This window comes from Saimiri boliviensis, chromosome 4 (assembly GCF_048565385.1).
Source record: "Saimiri boliviensis isolate mSaiBol1 chromosome 4, mSaiBol1.pri, whole genome shotgun sequence".
Classification (NCBI taxonomy): domain Eukaryota; kingdom Metazoa; phylum Chordata; class Mammalia; order Primates; family Cebidae; genus Saimiri; species Saimiri boliviensis.
In genome coordinates, this window is record NC_133452.1 from 128,781,868 (window position 1) to 128,807,390 (window position 25,523).

General features: G+C 36.0%; 1 protein-coding gene across 2 annotated transcripts in view; it reads right to left on the bottom strand.

Annotated features, from left to right (window-relative positions):
* Window positions 1-476: 476 nt before the first annotated feature.
* TINAG (tubulointerstitial nephritis antigen) overlaps window positions 477-25,523 on the bottom strand; it is a 105,715-nt gene continuing 80,668 nt past the window's right edge. For both annotated transcript variants that reach the window (XM_010337146.3, XM_003926380.4), the window contains one exon: window positions 477-24,205. In XM_010337146.3, the coding sequence (XP_010335448.3) occupies window positions 24,071-24,205 (135 nt within the window). In that variant the 3' untranslated portion in view covers window positions 477-24,070. The remainder of the gene's footprint in view (window positions 24,206-25,523) is intronic.

The window sequence follows — 25,523 nt, forward strand, 5'->3', positions numbered from 1 at the left end:
TATTTTGTATGTTAATAACATTTATTGAACTCTTTCTGGTTTCTGAAAGTCAGAAAGGCAATCTTTAAACACAGAAAGTGAAAAAAATTATAATCTAATAAATAAAATCTTTTTCATATCAAAAACACATAAAATTCCTATATGCCTAAATAAATACAGTTTAAGTGTGTCAAGTCCTCAAAAAATCTCAGAGTTGATGTGTAGAATATATGAAAGATAGGAAAGAAAATACATTTGATGGTAAATGAAGACCTCTGCAGGCAGCCAGCTGTTCCTTGTTCACAGTGTATCTGAAGGGAGAGACATCTACACATTTTCCCCACAGAAACAAGGCTGAAATTTTTTTCTAGTCCAGTAAGCATCTCTACATCCAATAAATACCTGTTTGAAGAGGAATGTAGATTACAGAGATCCAGAACATGATTTGAGAGATGGATGATAGAGAATGTGGGAAGAAATTTGCCTGTCTCCTAAAAATGAAGAAATCAGTTATTAGTCAAGGCACAGGACAGATAGGAAATAAAATTTTAAAAATATGAGAAGTAATGTGAGTTCATCTATCTGTTCACCTGCTCTTCCATTAAATATTCACCTTAGTGTGAACAAACAGGAAATGCAAAGTGGGAATAGGTGACACTTTGTATGGCCTGAATATTAACACGGGTAATCTTAGTAACCAATAGAGTTGCATTTGATAATACATAACATAGTTATGAAGAATACCTAATGATACTATGGCATACGACTATATCGAAACATTTTTATGAGAACAACCCAGATTAATTTCACCTGTGCCATGAATATTTGCTAAAATTAAATCTGCATTGGTTGTTGAAAGATTTCCTATCTCTGCATACCTACATGGCTTGTCCAAAAATGATGTATTTAAATATCAAAACGAGATCCTTAGGGGCTAAGGAGTGATGAGAATTAAAACATTTTGAGGATCAACTCAGAGTTTTTTGAAAAAGGCTCAATTTCAAAGATTTAATCTGTAGTCTCCTTAGGTATGTCTATCTGACTTGGCAAAATGTAGTAGAATGCAACATAGACACAGAAATCAGGTGGATTAGATAGAGGTGAGAAGAGTCAAATAGTTTATTTATTGTTCTTTTAATTTATCTTTCTGCCACATTCTTCATTTGTCAGTCCTTCTCCATTCTATTTCTCAATCTGTAGAATTCCAACTTCTTTATCAATGCCTAGTTTGCATGTCTTCTCCATAGTGACACTGTCCTTGACAATCTCCCTTCCACCCTAAATGATAATCATTTTTTCCTTTGTGGAGCCAAATGATTTGTTCTGACCACTTATTTGGGTAATTATTCTCCCGTCTTCACTTTCACTGAGTCATTGTATAGGCAATATTTAGAGTTCTCACTCAATCAATGTTTGCTAAACAGGCTGGATAAAAATCAGTGGAAGGACAGTTGAGCAGCAGAAAATTTGAGCCATTCCCCGTCACCATATTTCTTTTCCATTTCACTCCCACTCAGTTCCCTTTTCTTCACTCTTATTCCTTTCTTTTCTTCCTTCTTTTTTCATCCTTATTATTTGTCATTTTTTTCTCTATTTTATTCTGCTTTTTATTGGAGTTTTACATATTTTATGATATATTAGAAACCTTCAATATTTGGATATTGTAACAGTTTTCTCTTCTCTTTCTTCTTGAATATTTAAATAACATAGAAAATGAATGTTTAATATTTTTCTCTCTTCCCACTTTTCCTGACCAGTCCCAGAATCCCAAAACTTAAAGTGTAACTCAGGTTTTCCATTTTCTGTTAACTATTTTATTTAATATTTATTCATAAGTGGCCGTCAATAGAAAACAGATTTCTTATGGTTGGTGTGTAAGAATACCTATTCCTGGGATCTATGTATACTTTTTTTTCTTTTTTTTTTTTTTTTTTGAGACTGAGTCTCACTCACTCTGTTACCCAGGCTAGAGTTCAGTGTGATCTTGGCCCACTGCAACCTCTCCCTCCCAGGTTCAAGTGATTCTCCTGCTCAGCCTCCTGAGTAGCTTGGACCACAGGTATACACCACCATATCTGGCTAATTTTTGTATTTTTAGTAGAGATAGGGTTTCGCCATGTTGTCCAGGCTGGTCTTGAACTCCTGACCTTGAGTAATCCATGCACCTCAGTTTCCCAAAGTGCTGGCTTTACAGGCATGATCCATCTTCCCAAGCTGGATTTACATATTCTCTCAATTGATTCTGAGAAATTATCATTCCTTGTAGACGAATTGTATCCCTAAACAGAAATTATCTAAAGCCATGTATAATTCTGAAGATTTTAATCCTTATGGAAAAAGAATAAATAAATCAATGGAAGATTATTGGCTGGCATGTTTATATTAGCTCAAGATTTCAAAATTGAAATCAAATAAAAGCATTCAAAAAACTCTCCATTTTTTCTCATAGTCTAAATGATTTTGCTCTAATCAGTTCTTACATTCAAGTGCATCTCAAAATAATGTTTATTTTTTCCCATTAGAAATAGATTATATTCTTCTGCTTTATAAAAAATATTTACTTTTCAAAACACGACATGGGTTATTGGCCTGCAGTTTTCTTTCTGAACCATACACTTACTTGTTTTTGAGAAAGAGACTTTTGTTTTATGGAGGATACATTGCTTGAACACAAGGATAAGTCATATTTCATTTCAACACGAAATATTTTGAAAGATATTTTTTATCATAATGTTCCAATGAGATAGAAAAATGAGTTATTTTCCTTATCTTATAGAAGAGCACACCCAACTCCCAGGGAATAAAGTGACCCCACCAAAAGCATGTAGTAGGGAATAGGACATAGAATTTCATAATTCCTAAGCAAACATTTTATGATATCTCATTTTTTTAACTCTTAAAGGCAACGTTAAACATATACCACTGTAATACTGTGTTTTTTCCTTCATCATGATTCTTTTCTATTCATACCTGTGATAAAATAAGTATTAAGAGATATTACACCAGTCCAATAAAAGAAGAAAGAAAAATACACAGTATATTTCTTCTTCGTAAAGTTTCTCCTGGTAGGATACATTGAAAAACATGAGTCACCTTGGTATCCCTGCTGATGTTCAATCCAATTAATCTCAAAATATTCACTTACAGAGTATTGGAGAAGGTAAAAATTAATTCCAATACACTTACATCTGCAACTATGTTTTAGAATGCCTTACTTTTTCATATTGTTCAGGGTCCTTAGTTTTGGGACCCTTAGCTACTTTCAGCAGAAAAGAACTGATTAAGCCATATTGAATGCTCACAGAATCACTGAGCTTCAAACTCCATTGCCAGAAGCATTTCTTACCACAGAACTGGCCTGAAAAGGCTTCTCCTGATCCTAATGGCATCAGAACAACTTTGGCTCTGCCACAGTTGAGATTCCTAATTCAAGAAACTGTCCCATTACCACTACCAGCCCCAGAAACATCACACTGAACTGGTTTGATTAGGAATTTGTCACTGCTGTCAGCCATACAAACAGGAGTCTCTGATTCTACCCAACCCAGCCAAGTACATTTTCCATGTTGAGCCTGTTTCTTCACGTAGATAAATTACAAATCAAAGTTCAAGGAGATTGCATCTCATTGAAGGAACCTAGAGCATCTGTCTTGGAAGGGAAGTTGTGGAATACAATTTTATTAATTCTACCTTATTGAATGAATGCAGCATTCAATAACATAGGTCCATATGTAGAGAGTTCTCAAAATGTAAAGGGAATTTTCAAAATATTTTGGACATCTCTGGATGATGGATGCTTACTACAACTTTGCAAAAACATTACTCTTATTTGTAGACATCTATGGAACAAGCCAGGAGAAAAAAATAAATCCTAACCATCCTCTACGTATTTTTTGCATGGAGATATCCCATAGCTTATTGATTTTTTAGGTACTTCCCTGAAAAGAAGTTCTCAGATATGCTTTATTTTTTAATTATAAAGTTAAAAGTGTTTATATATCTTAGTTATAGTTGTTTGAAAAGGTAATCAAGGTAGATTCTGAAATTATATTCTTCAAAGAGTTAAAAAGTATCACTGGAATTAGCTGAAATACATCTGTTTGACAGTGACAAGATTAATGAAGCCTGCTGCTCTCTGTGCTTTCAGAGTTGAACTTTTGTTAGACTTAAGGTACAATTATAAACATTATTTGTTTTCTTTTAATTTAGGCTTTCTAGCTTTTGGGATTTTTAATGATACAATTTTTTCAAGGGATGCTATTGCCAGGTAGCTTTTATAGTTTCAAGTTTTAGGAGATATTCTTGATCAGTAAAGACATACTCTTTTGCCTTAGCTAGTTAATCTAATCTAGAATCTATTTTCTTTGCTACATATTTTGTTTGAGTTACATTAAGTTAAATAACCAGGTGAAGGAAAGAATGTTATCATCCAGATATTGTTAACCATAGGATCACACTAGTAAAACCACTAGCAAAACTCTGTTTCAATAAAATTACAAAACTATATACTAGCAAAATATTGAGCAACAGAGTACATTTCCCAGCTTGCCCAGTTGTACATTTGTAGTCTAGTTTTGCCTTTATAATTCAATGAATAACCTTGAACCTTGATTCATTTGTTGTAATTTTCCACAGTGGTAAAAGGCAATGCTAATAATACATGACTCTTGTTTCCCAAGAATGTTAGTAATACATAATTGGTAGCATCTGTACCTGTTCTGTGTTTCTTTCAAGAAATGTTATGCGATAAATATTAAAACATGGTCATTTTCGAGTTAGAGAAGGTCTACTGTGCTTTAGTCAGTACTGCACAGTTTTTCTCTTTATTAGGTATCAACACTGTCTTTGAGGATAGTTTCTACTCTTGCTTTACCCATGTGACTCTAAAGGGGTTTCTAAACACAGCATGTCATTCCCCTATTCATAGTTGTGAACATATGATTTGGGCCAACACTGTTACCATTTTCTACTTTTCTGAATGTAGTCGTTCATTCAAAAGTGTGAACATGATAGAAGCCACACCAATAAGAATCCCACTCTGAGACTGTTGTATGCTGAAAGAAGAGATACTCATTCTTCTCTCTAGGGCAATGTTTCTCAAATTTTAGAATCCTTCTGAATCACCTGGAAGGTATGTGAAGACACAGACTTTAAGTGAGGTGCCCCAGATCTAGAGTTTCAGAGTAGATCGGTTGTGATCTACTCTTTCTAATAAGTTTCTAGGTTGCTGTTGCTGCTAGTTGCAAGGACCACACTTTGAGAATCACTCCCTGTGATCACTAAGTTAGAAGGCTGAAAGCCTAAAGCCATGAGTGACTAATTCCCCTGCAGTATGTATAAAGCCTGCTTATTATTATTTTCATCATCATCATCATTATCATTATTTATGGTCCGTAATGAGGTCGAAGCTCAAAGAGTTGCAGAGAAAGAGAGCAATAAAGAAAAGAGATAGAGAGAGTGTGGTGATGTCACCATTTAGGCTCTTCATCCAATTAACCCAGACACAGGCCTAGCTCTACCTCTATTTTTCCCAGTTATATGAATCAATAACTGTCTATCTAGCTTACCTTAATTGGATATAGCTTTCTGGGTTTTTTTCCTCAAAAAAATTACTTTCAACCAGTTTTCAAAAGAAAAGGGAAATTTAATTTCAAAACAGTATCATTTAATGATCCAAATTTTGTTTAAGAAAGGTCCCAGAAATAATGCATGACACTTGGCGCATTTGATTCTTCAGGAAGATGATATTCAGGCATATCTAACTATCTATTTATCTACCTACCTACCTACTTATCTATCCATCTATCTATCTAAAATATTATTTAATATAAATGTAAAATACTGTTTTATATATAAAACATATAGTTATAACAGTATTTTATATTTATATAAAACAATATTATACATATATGCAATATATTGTACCAAAGTCGTTTGTCATTTTTCAAATAAGTTCATCATTTTCATATGTCACATCTAGAATATTAGTACAGAGTATCACTTCACTGGTGATGGGTTTCTTAATAAATACTCATAATTATTTTGAATTACCATTAAAGATGGCATTTTAATTGCAGCACAGCTTTTTCTCTGCATATCTCTCTGAACTGAGCTTTGAAATAGCTCATCAACAGAGTTCAAATTATAATAACATATGGACAGCATAATATCTCACTTACTTATAAACATACTGCCAGCACTCTTGCTTGGGAAATACCCATACTGGGGAAAAACTGTCATTTTTGTGTTTGTACTATTTATTTTACTAACTATTGAGTGACTCCACCACAGAATCTATTCAGAGGTTTAAATTCATTTCCAGAAAACAAAGTAGGAAGAATTTAGACAGTAATGCTGAGAAGGTGCAGGAGAAGAATTCTGATGATCCTGCTAGGTAATTAACACAATAAGTAATGCCTTCTTCACATGAGCTCTCAATTCCCCCACAGAGCCAAAATCAAAGTCTTTTCATCTTCTGTTTTGCTCCCATTTCTAAGGATCCTTTCTTTACACTTCACTGAAAAGTCCTTCATTTTTCATTAATGCTTTAAGTACAAAGCTAGTTCTGGTGATGATATAATTTTTCCCAAGTCTAAATTAGGTTTCATACAGAGCATTACAAAGTCAAAAGGTAGAGCTCACGCTGTTCTGCTATTTTACTTAGTGTTTATATAAATGAAGAAGCATGATGTTTCAGAAGTTTCATTTTTTTCTTCTTTTGTCTTTTAAAATCAAACTTTTGTAGTTGACTTAGCATTTGTTAGACCAAAAATAGCGTAAGTGATGAGTTTTTTTATTTCTATCATTAGATATTTTATTATTGTATAAATTTCAAAAGAATACATACAATTTCATCAACATGAAATGTTTGCATATGTAGCCAAGGAATGGACCATCTAAATTTTAGTAAGAATTGTCTGTGTATTTATTTGCATTATATTAGGCTTAAATTCCTGGTGTATTAAAACCCATTTTTTTCTTGGTATCTTTAGTAATTATAATTATTTTATTCTACAGATGTTACTGACACTAAACTGGCCAAACCCTGGGAGCTCACCAAAACCTTGCAGCCGCTCATTTATCTTGTCCATGCTTAAAAATATTGCTTCCTCAATCCAGAGGATCCAAGATGGCAGAATAGGAGCAGCTCAGGAGTGCAGTTCCCAGCAAGAACAATGCAGAGGGTGAGTGCTCACTGGATTTCCAAACAAGTGTTCACTGCTCACAGACCAGGAGATTCTCGGGCCAAAAAGCACAATAAGTTTTCAGCATGGCTGGTGCTGCCGGTTGGTGCACAGAAACACACAAATCTGGGATGCCATTTCAACTGGTGCCTGAAACACCTGGGAGACAGAGCCACCTATTCAACTGAAAGAAAGAGGGCTGAGACAGGGAGCCAGGTGATCTGGCTTGGTGGGTCCTAACCCCACAAAACAATCTGAAACGCTCTGGATTGAAAGTTTCATAGCAAGTACAGCTGGACCCAGGACTGTCCAGCTCAGTGGGGGGAAGGGCATATGCCATAACCGAGGCAGTCCACCAATACTGAGGCAGTTCACACAGCAGCTGGGCAAAGCCTGTGGCAACTCAGCAATGCCTCTACTGGCAGACCATGACTAGACTACTCCATGCCAAGCAGAGCATCTATGAAAAAAGGCAGCAGCATGACAGGAACTTATAAATGAAGCCGACCTTCCTAGGACAGAGCACCTGGGAAAAGAGATGGTTACGAGTTCCACTGCAGCAGACTTAAAGGTATGTGCTCAGCAGCTCTGCACAGAACAACAGAGCTCCTAGCACCACACTTGAGCTCCTATGAGGGACAGACTGTCTCCTTAAGCAGCTCCTCAACCCCCATATACCCAAAGAGACACCTCATACAGGAGAGCTCAGGCCAACATCTGGTAGATACCCTTCTGGCACTAAGATAACAGAAGAAGAAACTGGCAGCAACTCTTACTGTTTTGTAGCCCCCAAGGGTGATCCTCAGGCAAGCAGGGTCTGGAGTAGACCTCCAGCAGTACTGCAACAAAGGGGCCTGACTGTTAGAAGGAAAACTGAGAAACAGAAAGAAATAGCATCAATGTCAACAAAAAGGATGTCCACTCAGACACCTCATCTGAAAGTCACCAACTACAAAGACCACAGGTAGATAAAGCCATGAAGATGGAAAGAATCCAGTGCAAAAAGGTTGAAAACACCAAAAACCAGAAGGCCTCTCCTCCTCCAAGGGATCATAACCCCTCACCAGCTAGGGATCAAAGACAGATGGAAAATAAGTCTGATGAATTGACAGAAACAGGCTTTAGAAGGTGGGTAATAACAAACTTGTCAGAGATAAAAGAACATGTGCTAACCCAATGCAAAGAAACTAAGAACCTAGAAAAAAGGTTAGATGAGAACTAACTAAAATAAACAGCTTAGAGAAGAATATAAACGACTTGATGAAGCTGAAAAACACAGCATGAGAACTTCTTGAAGCACACACAAGTTTCAATGGCCGAATTGACTAAGCAGAAGAAAGGATATTAGAGATTGAAGATCAACTCAATGAAATAAAATGAGAAGGCAAGAACAGAGAAAAAAGAGTGAAAAGAATTGAACAAAGGCTCCAAGAAATATGAGATTATGTGAAAAGACCTAATCTACATTTAATAGGTATACCTGAATGTGATCGAGAGAATGAATCCAAGCTGGAAAACACTCTTCAGGATATTATCCAGAATTTCCCCAACCTAGAAGGCAGGCCATCATACAAGTCCAGGAAATACAGAGAACACCATAACAATATTCCTGAAGAAGAGCAACTCCAAGGCACATAATTGTCAGATTCACCAGGGTTGAAATGAAGGAAAAAATGCTAAGGGCAGCCAGAGATAAAGTTTGGGTTACCCACAAAGGGAAGCCCATCAGACTCACAGAAGATCTCTCGGCAGAAACCCTACAAGCCAGAAGAGAGTGGGGACCAATATTCAACATCCTTAACGAAAAGAACTTTCAACCTAGAATTTCATATCCAACCAAACTAAGTATCATAAGCAAAGGAGAAATAAAATAATTTAAGAACAAGCAATTGCTGAGAGATTTCATCACCATAAGGACTGCCTTACAAGAGCTCCTAAAAGAAGCACTAAACATAAAAGGAACAACCAGTACCAACCACTCCAAAAACATACTAAATAGTAAAGACCATCAACCCAATGAAGAAAATGCGTCAACTAATGGGCAAACATCCAGCTAGCAAAATGATGGCAGGATCAAATTTACATATAACAATATTAACCTTAAATGTAAATGGGCTAAATGCTCCAATCAAAAAACACAGACTGGCAAATTGGATAAAAGGTCAAGACCCAATGATGTGCTGTATTCAGGAAACCCATCTTACGTTCAAGGAAACACATAGGCTCAAAATAAAGGGATGGAGGAAGATATATCAAGCAAATGGAGAGCAAAAAAAAAGCAGGAGTTGCAATCCTAGTCTCTGATAAAATGGACTTTAAACCAACAAAGATTAAAAGAGACAAAGAAGGGCATTACATAATGTAAAAGGATCAATGCATCAAAGAGCTAACGATCCTAAATATATACACACCCAATACAGGAGCACCCAGGTGCATAAAACAAGTTCTTAATGACCTACAAAGACACTTGGACTCCAACACAAAAATAGTGGGAGACTTTAACATTCCACTGTCAATATTAAACAGATCAATAAGACAGAAAATTAACAAGGATATCCAGGACTTGAACTAAGAACTGGACCAAGTAGACCTAAAAGATAGCTACAGAAATCTCCACCCCAAATCCACAGACTATACATTCTTCTCAGCACCACAGTGCACCTACTCTAAAATTGACCACATAATTGAAAGCAAATCACTCCTCAGCAAATGCAAAAGAATGGAAATCATAACGGTCTCTCAGAAAACAAGACAATCAGATTAGATCTCAGAATTAAGAAACTAACTCAGAACTGCACAACTTCATGAAAACTGAATCTGCTCCTGAATGTCAACTGGATAAACAATGAAATGAAGGCAGAAATAAAGGTGTTCTTTGAAACGAACAAGAATAAAAACACAATGTACCAGAATCTCTGGGACACATTTAAAGGAGTGTCTAGAGGGAAATTTATAGCAATAAATGCCCACATGAGAAGTGAGGAAAGATATAAAATTGACACCCTATTGTCAAAATTGAAAGAGCTAGAGGAGGAAAATCAAAAATGCTCAAAAGCTAGAAGACAAGAAATAACTAAAATCAGAGCAGAACTGAAGAAGATAGAAATATGGAAAAAAAAGACACCCTTCAAAAATCAGTAAATCCAGGAGCTGCTTTTTTTAAAAAAAGATCAACAAAATAGACCACTAGACAGATTAATAAAAAAGAAAAGTGAGAAGAATCAAGCCAATGAAATAAAAAACAAAAAAAGTGATATCGCCGATTCCACAGAAATACAAAGTACCATCAGAGATTACTGCAAACAACTCTATGCACATAAACCAGTAAACCTGGAAGAAATGGATAAATTCCTGGACACTTACACCTTCCGAGGCCTAAACCAGGAAGAAGCTGAAACCTTCAACAGACCAGTAACAAAGGCTGAAGTTGAGGCAGAAATTAATAGCCTACCAACCAAAAAAAGCCCAGGGCCAGATGGGTTCACAGCTGAATTCTACCAGACATACAAAGAGGAGCTGGTACCATTTCTTCTGAAACTATTGCAAACAATATGAAAAGAGGGAATCCTTCCCAAATCATTTTATGAGACCAACATCATCCTGATACCAAAACCCAGCAGAGACTCAACAAGAAAAGAAAACTTGAGGCCAATATCCATGATGCACATTGGTGCAAAAATCTTGAATAAAATACTGGCAAACAGATTGCAACAGCAAATCAAAAAGCTTATCCATCACAATCTAGTAGGCTTCATCCTGGGGATGCAAGGCTGGTTTAACACACATTAATTTCAAAATGTAATCTACCATATAAACAGAACCAAAGACAAAAACCACATGATTATCTTAATAGATGCAGAGAAGGCCTTGAACAAAATTCAACAGCCCTTTATGCTAAAAACTCTCAATAAACTAGGTATCGAAGGAACATACCTCAAAATAATAAAAGCTATTTACAACTAACCGATGTCATACAGAATATGCAAAAATTGAAGCACTCCCTTTGAAATCTGGCACTAGACAAGGATGCCCTCTCTCACCACTCCTATTCAATATGGTATTGGAAGTTCTAGCCAGAGGAATTAGGCAAGAAAAAAAAAGGGGGGTGGGGTTCAATTAGGAAAGGAGGAAACCAAATTGTCTCTATTTACAGATGACATGATTGTATCTTTAGAAGACCCTATCATCTCAGCCCAAAATCTCCCTAAACTGATAAGCAACTTCAGCAAAGTCTCAAGATTAAAAAAAAAAAAATTCAATGTGCAGAAATCACAAGCATTTCTATACACCAATAACACACTAGCAGATAACTAAATCAAGAATGAACTGCCATTCAAAATTGCTACAAAAAAAATAAAATACCTAGGAATACAACTAACAAAGGATGTGAAGGACATCTTCAAGGAGAACTACAAACCACTGGTCAACAAAATAAGAGAGGACACAAACAGATGGAGAAACATTCCATGCTCATGGTTAGGAAGAGTCAATATTGTGAAAATGGCCGTACTGCCCAAAGTAATTTGTAGTTTCAATGCTTTCCCCATCAAGCTACCAATGACCTTCTTCACAGAACTGGAAAAAACTACCTTAAACTTCATACGGAACCAAAAGAGAACCCACATAGCCAAGATAATCCTAAGCAAAAAGAACAAAGCCAGAGGCATCACGCTACCTGATTTCAAACTATACTACAAGGGTACAGTAATCAGAATAGCATGGTACTGGTACCAAAACAGAAATGTAGACCAATGGAACAGAACAGAGGCTTCGGAGGCAACACCACACATCTACAACCATCTGATCTTTGACAAACCTGACAAAAACAAATAATGGGAAAAAGATTCCCTGTTTAATAAATGGTGTTGGGAAAACTGGCTAGCAGTATGCAGAAAGCAGAAACTGTACCCCTTCCTGAAACCTAACACTAAAATTAACTCCAGATGGATTAAAGAAGACTTAAACATAAGACCTAACACCAGAAAAAACCTAGAAGAAAACAGGCAAAACCATTCAGGACATAGGCATAGGCAAGGACTTCATGACTAAAACATCAATAGCATTGGCAACAAAAGCCAAAAGAGACAAATGGGATCTAATTAAACTCCAGAGCTTCTGCACAGCAAAAGAAACAATCGTTAGAGTGAACCAACAACCAACAAAATGGAAAAAAATTTTGCAATCTACTTATCTGACAAAGGGCTAATATCAACAATTCACAAAGAACTAAGAGAGATTTACAAGAAAGCAAACAAACAAACCCATCCAAAAGTGGGCAAAGGATATGAACAGACACTTTGCAAAAGAAGACATATATGAGGCCAACAAACACATGAAAAAATGCTCATCATCACCGATTGTTAGAGAAATGCAAATCAAAACTACATTGAGATACCACCTGACACCAGTTAGAATGATGATCATTAAAAAATCTGGAGACAACGGATGCTGGAGAGGATGCGGAGAAAAAGGAACACTTTTACACTGTTGGTGTGAGTGTAAACAAGTTCAACCATTGTTGAAGACAATTGTGGCACTGCCTCAAGGACCTAGAAATAGAAATTCCATTTGACCCAACAATCCCATTACTGGATATATACCGAAAGGATTATAAATTGTTCTATTATAAAGACACATGCACACGTATGTTCATAGCAGCACTGTTTACAATAGCAAAGACCTTGAACCAACCGAAATGCCCATTGACAATAGACTGGACAAAGAAAATGTGGCACGTATACACCATGGAATACTATGCATTCATAAAAAAGAATGAGTTCGTGTCCTTTATAGAGACATGGATAAATCTGGAAACCATCATTCTCAGCAAACTGATAAAAGAACAGAAAATCAAACACTGCATGTTCTCACTCATAGCAGGATGTTGAACAATGAGAACACAGGGACACAGGGAGGGGAGTGTCACACACTGGGGTCTGTTACAGGAAGGCCAGGGAGGGGCAGTGTGGGTTGGGGAGGTAAGAGAAGGATAACATGGGGAGAAATGCCAGATGTAGGTGACGGGGGGATGGAGGCAGCAAACCACATTACCATGTGTGTACCTATGCAACAATCTTGCATGATCTACACATGTACCTCAGAACCTAAAGTACAGTAAAAAAAAAGAAAAAGAAAAAGAAAACAAATATTTGTTCTTCATCAGCAAGCATATATTAAGTATCTGTTGAGAACAATCACTGCATTAAGCATTATTGAGGATGCAAGTATCCTCTCAGAATATCTCAATCAACAATGCTGATACATATACATACATGTATTTGTGTATGTGTGTAGGTATATGTAGATATAGATGTGTATTTATACCGATATACAGAAACACATGCATACAATGTATGTTTTAGTATTTTTATAATATGACTTAATTTCTATTTTAATTGCCTACTCAGTATTATGAGCCTAAATGTAATATTAGATAATTGTTGGTTAAACATAGTCATTTCTATTTCAAAATTAGTTAACTGAAGTTTTATTTCTTTTCTGGTTGCATTCTGGGAGGTGGCTAACTCCTAGGACTTAGTGTTCGTTGAATCCTAGCAGGCCAGTGGGAGCTCATTATCTATACCCACCCACACTGGCATCTGTGGACATGATGTTACTTTTCCTGTCTGGTTTAGGGCAGAACCATCCTTAATCCATTGCAATTGTCAATCTCTAGTCTATTCTACTATGTGAAATTTATTCAAACGTAGAGGCCACTCTTACCGTTTATTTGTCTGTGTTTGGTAAATAGCAGCCTTTCAATCTCTTATGTTACTTTAGGACTGCGGAAAACTTGAAATCATATAAACTTAGCAGGTCCAAATGTGATCTCTTAGTTTCATCCTTATTAACTGATTTTTCTCATTCTTTTCTAGCTCCATAAATGACAGCATCTTCAGCCTATTTGGTCAAGGGAAAAACCTAAAATCTTCCTTAATTATGTGTTCAACTCCCTGTTCTTCCCAGTTTCTTTCTCTCTCTTTCCTTAGTTACTGCCCTGATCTGAGCCCATTACCTCTTATTTGGACTACTGAAACAGCTTGCATACTGGCTTTTGCCTTCTCTTTAGTCCCCTCCAACCTATTTTTCACACAGCAGTCACTAAGATAATAGTCGTTCAATGGCTTCCCATTGCCTGGGAATGAAGACCAAGTTCCTTACCACGGCCTTTCTGGTCTGCATGGACCTGTCCTCTGCCACGTCTCCAAACTTACCTTCGTCCTTTCCTCCTCCTACCCTATCACACCCTACTTCACCCAATTATCCTCCACTTAGTTGTCTCCCATTTCTTTTAGGATAAAGACAAAACTTCTTAACACAGTTAATACAGTCCTCTACAATCGGCCTGTTGCCCACATTTCTAGTTTCATCCCTGCCACTCTCTCTCTGACTCACTTATGAGTGAATCTCTATTTGACTTCTTTCGGGTAACTCCTCCATCCAGACCTCCCCAAAAGATTATTATTAAGGCCATCTATGCCTTGCTTTATCTGGCCTACTCCTACTTTTCTTTCAGTTATCAATCTAAGCATTTTTCCTAAAAGGGCCTTCACCAACTTTCTGAATCATAGCAATTCCTCCTGCTACAGCTTTGTATAACCTGTGAACTTCTTCCATCAGAGTATCCCTTAAAATTTATTATAATTATTTGATATCTATTTTTCTTATGCCGGACTAAAAGCTCCTTAAGAGTAGGGCTAAAATCTGACTTTTTGTCCAAAATATCCCCAGTACCTAGCAGAGAGTCTAACTCAGAGCAGGCCCTTGATAAATTCCAATTTAAATAAAACTCCAAACATACACATAAGAGAGACTTCTACCTCCAAAGTTCCCCAAAAAGACTATGTGTGACCATGGGTACACATATGTGTGCACATGTGTGCACATGTGTATGTGTGTTCTCACCATAAAATATACTGGATTATTAAAACTATTGGCAGCAAATTAAAGCTGAGTCCCTCCTGCTCACTGCAGCAAGCCTGAGAATCCTGGAAGACAGACACTTCCATTGCCATCTCCTAAAATAAAATCATAAATAATTACTTCCAGATTTCGTCTGGCAATTGGAAACTCTCATTCCCCACCCCACCTCCCTGCCACTGGCATTCCTTGGTGAATTACTTGAAAACTAGGGAAAAGTAGATTTCTGTCTATTTAGAGACCTCTACGGACACAGGATTCGGGGGTCCTAGATTTTCCAGAGAGTTGTAATGTAACTAGAATAATTTCCTATCTCCGTAAGTACATTTGTACATGTCAGTCAGGCATCCTGATGGTTGGTTCAGAAAATGTGGATGCTGGCCTCACACAGAATGTCTTTGAGGGCAAGTTGTCTGCTCTTAAGCCACCTGCAGGATGTGATTGTAGAGGGTGAGAGAACTGCTTCCAAGACTTGTCTGAAACATCTTTGTCCTCTTCCTTCTGCCTTCACTGCATTTGGCATCATGTTAGGATGAGGAGAAAAGTTCTAGGTTAGTAAAGAACCTAGAGCCGGAGTCCCTTTTAAGTCATATTTAATTCAGCTGTATGGATGCCTCCTACATTAAGTGAGAGACTGTATGAACAGCTCTTAACATATAGGTCAGTGTACAGCAAAAGTTCTAAATGTTATTATGATTATTATGATAATTTAGCTGCATATGAATGAATAAAGCATAGAGATTTAGCAACTTCCATAAGGTCTCAAAGCTATTGTACCTGGTAATTTAATATTCATAAGGAAGATTGTAGCCTAGTTTTACTGTTTCACAAGTGTCTTTTATCACTGTGTTAAAATAGAAAAAATGTTGTTCTTATTACAACTATGTCATCATCTCACACATTAATCATTTTAAGCATATGATCCTTTAAAGCATTGTTTGCATGTCAATATATAAAACATTCTATCAAATAATAAAAATGAGATCTTGTCTACCTGTGAAACTTTTTCAAATCTAAACTAATATTTATATCCTAAGAAAGATGCCTCATATCATATTAAACCATAAACCAAAAGTATAACCTCGATTGAGTCAGTTAAATGCTAAAAAGATTGTAAATGGGAAATTGCTCATATTATTGCAACGATATGAATAAACTTTACTTTTTTAGACAAACATCTCTTTACCAGTAACATACTTGTAAATTAACATACCAAAATACTAAAAAACCTTAAAGAGAAATACAACATGATACAGAATCTGAAACATAATTTTAAATACCGAAGTCATTTACACGTCGGCTAAGTTTTTACTACTCTATTTTCTTTGTCTCTGTGGAAACCTAGTTTGCTAAGAAAAAACATCTATATCTCTCAGTTCTTGGGGAAAAAAAAGAATGCTTTTATCAAAATTAATGCATTACCACTTAGAGGTCTGGACACAGAGCATGGCCCCTCGTTTAAAACATGGCTTGTATGAGTCAGCTAGCCCACGAATTAGCCTATTGTGAATTTTCCAGTTTCAAATATATATCAGAGACCTAAATAAATAAAAAACATGTTTCTTGCAACACAAAGTAAATCAGTGTAGTTAGGTATTCAAATCATGTAGTTTGCGTATTATGCTATTAAATTATTTCTACATTGCATTTGGAAACTTACTGAGCAGAGAGAGTACATAAGAAATCAAATATAAATGGAACTGACACAACTTTACTCCAGGCTCAGCTATTCAGAAAATGTGCTTTCTTTTAAAAAAAAATGAGTAATGATAATTATAAATAGTTAAAGGAAGCAATGATTAAACTGAGTGGCATCATTTACAGAGCAACCTATGTAAATGTCTAGACTAGTAAATGAGAAAAGCTAAAGATTTATAAGCCAAGGGGCCAACATATGAAGCTTGAAAAAATTATCATAATAGATTCTAAGGAATTTGAAAGATGATAAAAATGTCATTAATTAAACTGAAAACAAAGATACAGTAGAGAGTATCAATAAAACCACAACTTATTTCATTGAAAAGAGAAATGAATGGATAAATCTCTGATGAGCTTGTTCAGAAAGTAAGAAAAAGAGAGAGAATTCCCAAATTAAAGAATAAATAACATTAGAAGTAAAGGTGAGAAACAAATTTAGATCCAGCAAAATTAAAACAATATTAATAATACTGATATAATTATATGCAATAGCTGATGTTAATATAGTCTAATAATAGGAAAACTTACATGAAATGAGCAAATTTATATATATAATATACATATTTACATGTGTGTAAATAGCTGTATATATACACACACACATATATATGTATGTCCTCATTAAAGAAGAAAAGATAGCCTGGCAAAACTTATATAAAGATATTCAATCATTAATTAAGATTTTTACTTTCAGGAAATACCATGTCTTGGTGGTTTAATGGGCTTATTGAGTACGCTATCAACAAACAAATTATTATAACCTCACACAATCTCTCCAAAATTAGCAAAAGAGGTAAAATTCCCCCAACTCCTTCAAATAATCTTACTATTAAAATCTGGCAAGGAAAGGATAAGGAAAAAAGAAAATCTTTATAAAAAGTGCATAACTAACTATTTGAGTCAAGAAAAACTTACTTGGTAAAATTGAACACCCATTAATTATTTTTGAAAAGAAGAAGGAAAAAAGTCCCTAGCCATGGGATGACTGGTTTTGTCTTTTAACAGTTAATGTCCTTTTTAAAAGTGCCCTAAAGTGATATAACTATCAGTGAAATGTATCATTCCGGTTTTGATCTGGATTTGATTAAAGCACCTAGAAGAGAGGGTTTGAAACATTTACAGTACACAGAAATGACAAACGCTCAAGGATGATACTCTGAATACCCTGACTTGATCATTACACATTCTATGCATGTAAGAAAATACCACGTGTACTTTGTAAGTATGTATAAATATTATATATCAACAAAAAAGTTTAAAAAATAAAAAATAAAGAATATATTGGGGACAATTAGGAAAATTTAAATATGAACTAATTATAATATAAAAGATTATTGATATAAGATAGGGATTGTTAAGTAAAAAATAATAGATTACAAAAATGTACAGTAGGATCTTCCAAAATAATGCTTGATTTCTTGTCTCTCTTTCTCTCTCTCTCGCTCTGTGTGTGTGTGTGTGTGTGTGTGTCTTGTTCTGTCTCTCCCCACTAAAAGCATAATAAAATATCATTTTATACCTAGGAGAATAGAAAACATTAAAGATTAGAAAATATCTATTGTTAGTGAGAATGACCATTAATGGGAATATATTACTGATACCCATATAAATTGGTAAGCAATATGTCATTATTTTAAAAAATTCAAAATTTAGATATGGTATAACAATAATTTTATTATATGGATATATATATACACCATACATATCAATATATACATGTATATGCCATACAGTAATGATTGTCAAATATTATCATGCATCAAAATCACTCAGAGGGCTTATTAAAGTTTTCTGCACCCCCTTCGAAGATTTTTATTTATTAGCTTAGGTTGGGACCCATGGATTTGCATTTCTAACAGCTCATGAGTGGTTGGAATCATGCTTCTGATCCCAGAACCATACTTATAGACCCACCACACTCAAGAAACATACTCATTTGGCAAGAGACATATATGAATGTTCATAACAGCATTGTTCATAATAGCAAATAAATCTAGCAACAAACTAAATGGGTAAATCTTGGACAAGTAAAGAGTATCATATGCAGAATGATTGCAATTTGGAAGAAGTAAAGCCAAGTAAAGTTAAACAATAGATTGTTTAGGTATATAATAAGTCTACTTAGAATGACATACACAAATTTTGGATAGTGGTTCTCTCTGGAGCTGAAGCAAAGCAATGGTATTGGTATTGGTAAAGAGTACCCAGGTAGATAAAATTATATCTATAATGTTTTATCTTTTATTTGCCAAGTGTTCCTTTTATTATTATGTTTCATTAGGCATGCATTTGTTATAAATATTCTATTTTAGAAGACTGCTACAGAAGATACTATGAAATACTTAATATTGGCCAGTATGAGGATCTCCCAGTCAGTCACTGATATTATAAGACAAGTTTTTACAGATAAAGTGAATTTTCCTTTCAAACCACTTTGTTGAGGTATGATTGACATACAAAATCTGTACATATATAATGTATGCAACTTGGTAAGTTTGGAGATAAGTATATATCCCTAAAATCATCACCATAAACTTATCAATCACCTCCAAAATTTCCTCCTGCCCTCTTATTTAATGAGCAGGGACATTGGACCCAGTGGAAATGATCATCCATGGAACTGTAGCTGGCTTATCTATCTGCTGTGGCTCACTAAAAGCTGGCAAGTCAGGGATCATCACTCGCAATAGCTTCTGTTGAACAAAGACTGAAAACTTGAGATAACTTATTTACATAAATGAGTCCTGGGACAAAGTGGAAAATGTTCTCTCACATACTTTCATGGCATTAACATGGCACAGCATTTGACTTTATAAACTTTAAAAAGTGCACTGTCACAAGAAATTTCAGACTGGCTCAGATCTAAGGTATAGCTAGCCTAAGGTTACATTTGATAGTGGCATCAAAGGTGATTTACAGATAAAGATAAACGCTCACTGCTATATCAAAACTCAGAGTATTCCAGCTTCTATGCATGTAAGCTTGTTACATAACTTTCTATTTAAAACTGTATCTAGGCCAGTTATCTCCTAAAATGTGTTTCACAAAAGAGTAATTTGTGAGTTAACAGAGGACAGGGATTGTCTGCATTGGGGGTCCCCTGTTATAATTTAAACTCCCAGCACAGTAACTAACAGCCTGCAGGCTTACAATAAATATTGACTGGATAGTGTGTGATTTAATGGGAATTTTTAGGAGAAAAGAGTCTGTGGTCATATGTGGCGCTATTGTATATAATTGAACATGTTGACCACTACAAAGGATGCATGGTTGATGTGAGAGAGTACTGAAATCCAGCTGGTGCTAGACTTGCTGCTGGATTTCTCAACAGCTTACCTGTGAACTGTGCATATTTCAAGTACAGAGTACAACATATAGCTTAAATTCAATATAACTAGACATTTTTCCCTTATGATCTCAGAAGACAAGTGTATTAGTTTTCATACTGCTATAAAGAACTGGCAGGGACTGGGAAATTTATAGAGGAAATAGTTTTAATTGACTCGCAGTTCCACGTGGCTGGGGAGGCCTCAGGAAACTTACAATCATGGCAGAAGGTGAAGGGAAAGCAAGGCACTTTCCTCACAAGATGGCAAGAAGTGTCAACCAAAGTAGGGAAACTCCCTATAAAACCATCAGATCTAATGAGAACTCACTACTATGAGAACAGCATGGCAGAAACCACCCCCCATGATTCAGTTACCTCCAGCTGCTCTCACCCTTGACACATGAGGGTAATGGGGGTTAAAATTCAAGATGAGATTTGTGTGCGGACACAAAGACTAACTACATCAACAAGTCTCTCATGGAATAACTTGAGAAGCATAAAGCTAAACTCTTGCCAGAGGGCAGAGGTTATAGAGTGGAGATGATATACAGAGGCGAGAGTTTTTTCTAACTAATGGGGCTCTTACTGGTGCTTGAGGAGAAATCTCACTCTATTAGATTTACCTATCAATTACTTTTTAAACATTTCTATCAGATATAGTATCAAAATAATGTGTAATAGTATTCATGGCTAGAAATGGAGAAGTCTTTTCCCTTCATTCAGTCTTCCATTCTTGACAGTGCTGAGCTGATACTTTTTTCCTTTCTCATTGACATCTCTGGGAAAGAAATGTCTGTGTGTTCTTTAGAAAGTCCTCTTTTTGATACAATGATACCTGATGTATTAATGCTCTTCTCTCTTGACATATTTCATAAAACGGTAGTTTGTGAGGTACTACTCTCTTTTTCCTCCCTTTGTCTTTTCTTTGTCCCTCAGTCTGGAGCTGATGGCAGCTTTCTACTGTTGCTCAGCTCTGGGCTGTCTCACCATCCCCCGTTGCCTTCCAGATTCCTCACTGCCTCGGTAAGCAATTTCTTTCACTACATTCCTTCTGTTCAAAAGACTTACAGAGGTTTCCTTTTTAATGGTTGAACCCCAACTAATAAATGTCATTCCACTTTATGTATTTTTAGGAAATTTTTTGAACATGCATTTAAAAAAACTGGGGAAGTTTATTTGTTATTTAGAATAAAATGAGATAATACAAACATCATGAAATAGAGGAGGCCATACACCCTTATCTTCATTGTTTTTCCTCCTTTAATTTGTGGGAGGAAACCATCTAGGCATCAGTCAAATTAATTCTGCAAATAGTTACTCAATCCCTAGAGTAAGGTAAGGAATATACTAATCATTAGTTTTTGAAAGTTGACTCAGAGCCCTTGAATAATAAGTAAAACTAAACAAGCTCTTTAAAGTTGTAAAAATGATAAACAACACTATTCAAGGGAAGACACTGATTCAACAAACCTCAGTAACAATATTTTCCCTATCCCATCGGTACACTTGTGTCCCAAATAGTTTCTGTCTCTTCTTCAGGCCTGTAATTGTTACATGAACACTGTGCTTTCCTATGGGTCTTATAACGTGGTATTTTCTTTTCTTTTTTTTTTTTTTTCACTTTGGGTTCAGTTTCCTCATCATTTGGTATCATTAGAAAGGTAGGACCTTTTAAAACAGCAGAACCTAAGCTCACAAACCACAATGGGAAAAATTAATTCCAGTATCTTTCATCCATTTGCATAATCGAGGCAAAAGTGGATCAACGTAATCCCATGTTTTTTATAGGCATGTTATTCATCGGGCACTTTAGTGCATTAGAATTTATTGCTTCAGCAGTCTTCAGCATTTAAAAAGCATTTTAAAAGTATTTTAACACCCACCGCAGACACTATTGGTGCCCTGCCCACATTACCTCATCTGTACCATTGCAGTGGACCTCCAACTACCAGAAACTGCCTTTCTTTGCTTCTGAGTTTTTTCTGATACTGGAACCTATTTTCTCTGACTCTTTTGCCAGACTGGAAAAAACAAGGAATCCACAGACCCCAGGAACAGTCTTCAACCAAGGAACACACACTTCTTTCCTCAGGTGGTATATATCTCAAGAATGTAGCAAGAGTCCCCAGTGGGATAAGAATTAGGTCAATGCACCTTTTACTGTCCACCATCACCAGCTCATGTCACCCCTCACTCCCTTCTCAGTGCTCTTTTCATGGCCTAACCAAATTGCTCGCGCTCAAAACTTTGTCTTGTGGGCTACTTCTAGAGGACCCCAAAGAGAGAAAAAAACAAATTATTTCTCAACCCTTTGAGGAAACGTCAGCCAAACCCAACAAGGTGACTCACCGTCACATATATTTTCTAAGGGAGAACAAAGTGAATAAATGCTGCTTCTGATAAAGCTACAGTGATTAATGAAGAAATCAGCAACTGCAACACTTCACCTGTCTGTGCTCTGTTCCATCACATTTTCATCATGTCTAGCTTCTCTAATCAGGACATCTTTGGACACAATCACAGAAAAAAATACCAAAGATCAAAATTAGGATGATAGTGATCAGAAATTCAGGCCATGGAGATCCCACTGTTGTATTTATGATCATTTGTGTTCACTTACTGATCAGATTTGTTTCTGTGTTTACTAGTTTCCATTTAAGATGCCCAGTTAGGCCTGTAATCCCAGCACTTTGGGAGGCCAAGGCAGGTGGGTCACGAGGTCAAGAGATCGAGACCATCCTGGTCAACACGGTGAAACCCCTTCTCTACTAAAAATACAAAAAATTAGCTGGGCATGGTGGCGCGTGCCTGTAATCCCAGCTACTCAGGAGGCTGAGGCAGGAGAATTGCCTGAACCCAGGAGGCGGAGGTTTTGGTGAGCCGAGATCGCGCCATTGCACTCCAGCCTGGGTAACAAAAGTGAAACTCCATCTCAAAATAAATAAATAAATAAAAATGCCAATTAGATATTAAAAGATTATGTCCTTTCTCAACCATTGCTATGATGCTATTTTTGTTTCTCTGACTATAGAGAACTAAAATTTACATGCAAATGAGTGCCAATTTAGCTTACTTTTTAGAATTTCAAGCAGTGAACTGTGATAAAAGAGTATTTGTGATAAAAGTGTGTGTATTTTCTTTTTGAATCATGGCATCATGTTGCTGTTTTGGGGTAGTAACTGTTTTGTTATCTTTCCAAATATAGTTTTGCAGCTGATTTTAATAGACGCTACATAAAATATACCAGCTTCCAAAAATAGGACTCTGTGTATGTCAGAACGGTACTTTTATTGTTAGCCTCCAAGCTTTTCCGATTCTTGTCATCTCCACATTACAGGCCATTGCAGAGTACAATAGAGAGTAGTTCTTTCCTGTGGAGTGTTGCTTTTCTTTTTATTACCAGATTACAAGGCAGATTTAGTCAAATGAGAAGAAACAAAATGTTAAGTTATCAAGATAAACAACTTATAACGTATTTCCACTGCTTAAGCAAAACATAAGCAAGGTTTGAACTAAGAAAGTGTTATTTGGATGAAAAGAAAGTTATAAAGATGGCAAATCACTGAATTTCTAATTTGTTTTTTGCTCTCTAAGGTCCTCATTGGTCAAAGAGAGAAACCACACCATTTCTACGAATAAATGCTAAAAACTGTTAAGACAGATGCCGTCACACTGTTTGTGAACAATTAAAGGCAAAAGGGATAGGATCATGACAGAAAAATAAGACCACCTGGGAACTTTAAAGGCATTTAGGCACTCTGCTGTCCTTTATTTGTGTTTTTTATGCTCAGTAATATGAAGAAAGCAGAAGCACAGACTGGGGCTACAAGGAGAAAACAGATATATTATGTTAACACGGTGAAGAGACAAAGATTCCACTGTCACCAAGAACTTCACATTGCTCAACTTCAAATTTAGGGGATTATTTAAAGGCATGGCTTTATGGAAATTTAATGATATGTTATGGTTCATCAGAACTTGCCAGTTGGCCCCAAGCTGCAATAATCAACTTTTCAATGTCAGACTCATTTACTCCTCGAAGAATTCTGAAATAGCCATTCTCTCCCCATGACTTTCCCCAGGAATTGGCAGCAATCTGAAGAAACAAAAAAAAAAAAAGAAAAAAAGAAAAGAAAAGAAAAAGAAAAAGTTGAGTAACAAACTTTGGTATTAAAAAAATGGGGAACTAATTTGTAACTTTTTTGTTTTATTTTGTTTTGTTTTGTTTTGTTTTGTTTTTTTGTGATGGAGTCTCACTCTTATCACCAGGCTGTAGTACAGTGGTGAAATCTTGGCTCACTGCAACCTCCATCTCCCATGTTCAAGTGATTCTCCTGACACAGCCTCCCAAGTAGCTGGGACTACAGGCATGCGCCACCACGCCCGGCTAATTTTTGTACTTTCAGTAGAGACAGGGTTCCACCATGTTGGTCAGGATGGTCTCAATCTCTTGACCTTGTGATCCACCTGCCTCGGCCTCCCAAAGTGCTGGGATTACAGGCGTGAGCCACCATGCCCAGCCTCATTTGTAACTTTAAATGCCTTTGATTTATTATAGACTATAATTATCAAAAACTTACATATTTTTAATTAATGGTTGTATTATGTATCAGGTATATTAATATACATGTGTGTATGTGTGTTGGCAATAGCCAGAATTGGTATGACTCTCTGAGTTTTCCAGAGTGCAAAGGTAACATATGCATGAGTGTTTGAAATGGCCCATCAGAAGATGGCATGTAAGCTGCAGTTATAGAGTGTCTACTATGTGAACAACAGCCTGTATTAAGGACTGGAAGACCAAAAATAAATAATAAATTATCTTATGCTCAGGAAGTTTATAGTCAAAGAAAGAATGACCAACATAAGGCAAATGCTAAGATGGAAACATGCACAGTAGAATTTCTGAGGTCAGAGAAAAGGCATATCACTTACTTGGATGCCTCAGGAAAGACATTGTTGAAGAAGTGCCACATGGGATGCATATTAAAGTCTGACGATTAATTCACCAGATAAAAAAGGAAGAAAAAGATTCGCATAAAAAGAAACAGTAAAAGCATAAATACCAAAGCATGAAATAGGATGAAGTAGTGAAATGAAGCAATAAAATTGTTATAATTAGATCATGAGATGGAAGCAGAATGGTAGGTTATGAGGCTGGAAGGGGAGGTAAGAACATCCATAATGAGAAAATAATGGGAAAGATGATGACAGGCCATTGAGCTCATTCCAGCAGGAAAGAAAGGTGGGCAAATTCATACTGTGATTAGATTACATTATCCTATATGAAAAGAAGTGGATGGATTTAACAGGGTAAAGACAAGAAGCAGGGTGACTGGCTAGTAGACTTGTGTAATAATTGTCTAAGAGAAAATAAAGTTGGATAAGAGAAAATAAAGTATTTGAGAAATCTT